Raw genomic sequence first — 6000 nt, 5'->3', positions numbered from 1 at the left:
CGAGAGCACTTCGAAAGAGTGTTTAGACTTGCTGACGCGGATTCGGGTGGACTTTTGGCGTCGATTGGTTACTGTTGATGAAACCTGGATCCACTATTACACCCCAGAGAACATAATGAGTGCCCGGCAATGGACAGAATCCGGCACGAGTGGTCCGAAGCTGCCGAGGGAGGATCGATGGGTCGGAAAGGTTATGGCGTCGTTTTTCTGGGATTGTCATGGCATACTCTTCGTGGACTACTTCGAAAAAGGAAAAACCATCAGCAGCGAGTATTACTGTGCATTATTGGAGCGTTTGAAGGCCGAAATCGCTGCAAAACGGCCTCACATGCAGCTAAAAAAAAAACTCTTTTGCATCCATCATATTCGCCCAATTTGGCTTCCTCAGACTATTATCTCTTTCCAAACCTCAAAAGATGGCTCATCAATAAAAAAATTCAGCTCACGTGAGGAAATAATCGACACCACGGTGGAGTATTTTGCAGACATTCCGGAAAATTACTTTTCGGTCGGAATCATGAAGTTGGGAAATCGCTGGAATAAGTGTATCGAGCGAATATAAAAAAAAAAATCATTCCCAAGAAGGATACTTTTCACCCCTAGTAAGTAGTCGCCGACTACCCTCGTTTATCCACAACCACAGCACTGGTTCAGTGGGTTAATCGAAAAGAAACTGCTTCATGTCTGGAGTTATAGTAAATGGTAATATTTGTCAAGAAATGCAGAATGAAAACAAATTGAAACGTAGTTTTTCAACCTGCAACCTGTTCTAGTAAAAGCAAATGTACTTTGTTAGGCAGCTATTTAGATACAATTTCCGAGTCAAACAAAAATTACACTTTCAAACTCTCAAACAACGACATTACCATCTTTGGGAACAAAAGAGCAATGGAGCTTTTGAAGCTTTTTCTTTGACCAAAAAAAAAACATCGAAAACTTGGTTTTCTTTTCATTTTAAATCATTCTAATGTATCCTGTAGTTTTTCTATATGATCTCGATCACGCTCACCAAACCATCCATTGGAGGTTTTCCGCAACGGTGCAGTGTTTTTATTTTCTTATCTACACTTTCTTTCCGTTCGTCAAGTTAAAAATACGAATTGGATGGAGAAATTAAATACGATTGCAAATTTGCAGTGATTTAGATATTTTTATAAGATTTAAATTTGTTCTATCCGTTGTTGATCATTCGGTGAATTTCGATAGGGTGAGAAGTGAATCGATTTTTCATCGTGTTTTTTTTTTTTGGTATTTCCTAGCGCTTCTGAACGCTTACATAAATGGTAAATAACTGGAATATAACGAATAAAACTTGCCTCATTCGGCGACCGTAATCCTAGGTATCAAAATTTAAAAAGGAGTAATTTGAATCTCAAAACTCGGGATGAAACGAAAGTCCGATGACGATGAAAGATTTATTTGTCCCATGATGCCGCGGTTGATCCTAATAGTTGTTCGTAATGCACGGCTCATCTGTGAGGATATTTAAAAAAGGGCTTTACCTTATCAAGTAGTTCAGTTATATGTTTACAGTGAAATATTCACAATTATCTCCTCTGGGAGGGTTTTTTTTCGATCAATCGTTGAGTGAATGCTTTTCTGTAGTTGTGGCCACACCGGGACTCCTTAACAAAGCAATAAAATTTGCACCGTTGAATGTAACATTAAATAAAATTCAATTCAAACCGGTCGCCGGTGCTGCCTTAACATTCCCAACAATTTGGTAGTTGAATCGCTTTGTCGTCAATTCTCTAACTCATCTGCTAGTGGTAAAAAATCTACATCGTTCGATAATAACGAATTTTCATAGGTTAATCGTACTACGATCTCACTTGTTGCTTGGTTGCTTTCATTTGCTTTGTTACTTTAATTTTTTTTACAAAGAGCTAAGTTTTTTTTTATATTTTGTTTTGGTACGATTCCGTTCTAGAAATTCTCACAAAATGATCTGGCTATCATACAGAGCACGAATAGTGGTTCATTAACAGTAATCTCACTTGTCTTCTCCAACGTTTAGTACCCGATTTAGTGACACTATCATTTTTCAACGTACTATTGGTAATGCTAGTTACTAACTGAACAGAAATGTATTTGTGTTGTTCGATTTGCATCTTCGGTATTCTAACAGATTCGGTAACCTTCTCGGTTTTGCAACAACGACCCCGCCCGTCTTTCCCGGTTTCCAAGAAGATTCTCTCTGCGCGCTTCCGTAGTTCTCTAGAGTAGCTGCCTTTGTCAAAGATGACCCGTAATGCTGTGTCACGAAATGTATTCTCCAATAGTAGGTATATTCAACAAACGAAACATAAGCAAAAGTCCGCACTGGAACCTGCTCTTCGCAAGAACAACGTAGAAATCTTGATGGTTTAACCCAAAACAAAAACGAACGATCTTCCTGTCTTCTCCGCTTACAGCGTGCTTCACCGATATCTTCACACAACCACCACGAAAAGAAACGAACAATGGTACGCCATTCAAGTCATGCATCGCACATACACCAGGGCAACTTTATGAGGCAGCTCGCTTCCGTGTTATATGATACTCTCCCGGTTCCGTTCCAGGTCTTCGGTTTCGTTCTCCTGACTCATGCTGGACGCGGACGAAGCACCACAGATTTGCATCTCGATCTCCGCCAGGCGGTGTTCCACCTCCCACTGTTGCTGGGCTAGTTTGGCGTTTAACGAGAAATTCTCCGATTCGACGGTATGCAGCCGCTCGCGCAACCGCTTGATTTCCCCTTCCAGGGCTTCGTGGGACCCTAGCAGGGGCGTCGCACCGGACGATTCGATATGGGTAAGCGAGTCACAGGGGGGACCTGCAAAAAGTTCTACCATCAATCAATGAATTAATTAACTGCCCTGGACATCTGCAATGCAGGTTTCGACCTACCTGTCCGACAGGGCTGTGACTGCGGTCTGGAAGGCTGATGGGAAGTCGCGCGACTTCTAGGCCGTTCTTCGGAACTATGTACACTGGGGCTTACCGAGCCTGGGGACTGAGGATTTCGATTGCTAATCAGATCACCTCGTCGGGACCGGGGACTCGTCATGCGGCTGAAAAAATAGTGGTAATCATTGGGAAATTAGATGTTTTCTGGGGAACACTAGGGGGCTATCGACGAATGGCGTAACGTTCATCTATGTAGCGGAAGTTTTCTCTGTAATTTATTCCTATAATGCGACCAAAGATCATAGATTTTTGCACGTTTGGTTGTGAAAAATGACTGGACAATGCATTTTGTCCTGCAGGATTTAAACAGCTATGTCTTAAGATCAGCAAAAAATACTTGACATTTTAAGGTGCCACAACAACAATGAAGGTTTGTATGGAAATAACTATAAAATTGCTACAATGCTCATGTGATGTTGTGCTGATTTCTATCTTCTCAAATCGAATACGTTGCACTTTTGAAAATGCATTTACAAAGATCAAGCTAATCGCCCTAGTAATACACTCGAAACAAAAAAGCAGTGGAACCTTCAGTGAGAAGTTGCTTCAACGATTCATGACGAAAAAGTGCGACTTGGCTTAATCTCATTGATTGTATTTGTATTTCTCAATAAACATTTCAAAAGGTCCTATCTGCTTTGCTCGATTCTGTTAATCGACCTTCTCTTTTGATAACCACACCTACGCAAACAAATCTCGTATTATTTTTGCCACACAGTTTGATAACAGGGAATGATTTTAAAGTAGGGTTATTAAAGAAAGAAAGACGATGAAGAAAACCGATCAATGCAGATAGGACAGTTTGAAATTTTTATCTAGATTTATGAGCATCACCTTAGTTTTCCCCAAAACACTTTATAGGCCTATCCGCGATACCTACCCTAACAACCCCATAAACAGTTTTACATAAAGCAGTGAAATGTGCAGTGTAACCTGAGAGGACAAAATATGTCAGCCATTCAAAATGATGATTTTGATGCCAACAAAAATTATATGGATTTTCCTGAAATAATATCAGAAATTTGTTCCCGCATGATTGATTCAATACCATCTTCTTGATTTGTTTTCCGCCGATCTTGTTTTTCGTACTGAGTACCAATACTACCGACGCCAGGGAGGCAGCTTCCACACCTGGACCCTACCTATCGACCCATCAAACTCATAGACCGGGGACCAACGGTTTTACTTCTTATGCGTCAGAAAATCCCGGCATTTACGACTTCTAATCAATAACAAAATACTAAAGCTTCCCAAGTAACATTGCAAGCTTTATAGAGCTTTTATAGCATTCTGCAAGTCTAAATCATGGTCTACAGAACCTTCATAAAACCAAAATTGTTACTTGGGCTATAGCGTTGGGAGGAAACGCTATACATGAAGATTTAGATCAGTGCCAGGCCAAAAAGGATAAAAAAACAACAATTTCGACTGGATCTTCTCTGATTTGCATGAAACTATGGATGATTGTGTGTCGGCGAATTTTGATTTTATTTTCAAAATAACATCGTGGTCATTTTTCTATAAATTGTTGCACGAAAAAGTAATTTCTGATCAAAATGACGTCTGAGACAAAGTTGTATAGCTAATTTATTATAATTTTGAATGACAATTCCAAAAAAGTGTTAAAAACTTTAATATCACAACAAGAATAACTTCCATATTTATAAATTATTTTATTAATAAAGCTTATAAAAAATGCAAAGTTTTGGAAAATTTAAAACTTTGGGGACTTAAAAATTCACAAAAATCGTAGAACATTAATGTTTGATAATGTTTTTAAACTTCTTGTTTAAACGGTTTTTTAAGATATTTTGCATAACCATTTAAAATATCTCAAATATTGTTACCAATGAAGACATTATTTAAAACAGCGCACCAGCAAAGAGATAAAATATTTGATCAAAAGTTCTGGTAATTTGATTTATCTCAATTTTCAAGTGTCAATAGCACTAGTTTCCACCATATTTGAACTTTGTACGATGATGGTCATTTTCCATGTAAAATCGTGCACTTAATCCAAAAATTTAGTCAAAAAAAATCTCATAAAAAATGAAATTTCACCTAAAAAAAGTTTGTTTACTAAAATACAAATACCTCCGACTGTAATGAAACAATATCAATTATTTTAATGCCAAATTAAAAATGACAAAATTGGCTATTAACCATTTTTCAGTGAGATTAGGTGTATTGTTTGTACAACCACTACAAACATTTGTATATACCTTGCTTAAAAACTTTGCTGAAATCGATTTTTTTTTTTGAAAATATGCAAAACATTAAAAAATTAAACAAACGATAAATTAACAACAAATGATGTTCAGCTGATCGAAACAAAAAATTTTCACCTTTAATTTGGCAGAGATAATGGGTTTTTTTGTAAACAAACTTTTTTAAGTGAAATTTTATTAATTAGCTGTATCTAGAAAACAATCCTTCTGAGTTTTTTTTTCTGACTACATTTTTGGATCAGCGCACGATTTTACATAGGAATCATAGACTAGTGTTGTTAATAGGAACTGCTCTTTAGTGCGATAATTTATTAACAAGATAAAGTTCTGAAGAGGATAGATTGATAGTTGCGTTAGAGTATAGTATGGCAGTGTAAAAATTGAGCAGAAGTGGACATTGATCGAAGGGCCATTAATGCGACAATACTAATCAAATGCGCACTCCTTTGCCTAGCTTCCTTAGTGGGTGAGGGGATTTTGCGGTATTTCCTCAAATCCACAGCGAAATGAGTGTGCGTTTGACTTGCACAGTATATGAGCAAGTCAAACGCGACTGTGTAAAAGTTCTAACGACGTTTAACACACAACCGCAGACAGTATATGAGTAAGGCAAACGCGCACTTTTTAGTAGACCCTACACGATAGCTTTTATTGACAATAATCGTATTGTCAATACATTCTATATTGACATCAATACATCGAAATTGAAAATATTTCTGTGTTCACATCATCAATACTATTGTCAATAATTCCCCTTCGTGTCAATACATTGAAACGTGTGGGGCTCGCTTTTTTTCCAGTGGAATGGAGGAAATACCTTAAA

At 37.7% G+C, this 6000-nt stretch overlaps 1 protein-coding gene across 1 annotated transcript in view; it reads right to left on the bottom strand.

The window, feature by feature from the left end:
* Positions 1 to 2429: 2429 nt before the first annotated feature.
* Positions 2430 to 6000, bottom strand: part of LOC135711676 (cyclic nucleotide-gated cation channel alpha-3) — a 484096-nt gene continuing 480525 nt past the window's right edge. The window contains exons 12-13 of the mRNA XM_065234596.1: positions 2890 to 3053; positions 2430 to 2827 (exon numbers count right to left, since the gene is read on the bottom strand). Coding sequence (XP_065090668.1) covers positions 2532 to 2827; positions 2890 to 3053 — 460 coding nt within the window. The 3' untranslated portion in view covers positions 2430 to 2531. The remainder of the gene's footprint in view (positions 2828 to 2889; positions 3054 to 6000) is intronic.

The sequence above is a fragment of the Ochlerotatus camptorhynchus genome, unplaced genomic scaffold (assembly GCF_037179485.1).
Source record: "Ochlerotatus camptorhynchus isolate MF236.1 unplaced genomic scaffold, CSIRO-AGI_Acam_v1.1 ptg000434l, whole genome shotgun sequence".
Lineage (NCBI taxonomy): Eukaryota > Metazoa > Arthropoda > Insecta > Diptera > Culicidae > Ochlerotatus > Ochlerotatus camptorhynchus.
The sequence above is the reverse complement of the archived record's forward strand: the minus strand, read 5'-3'. Positions and strand labels throughout refer to the sequence as shown.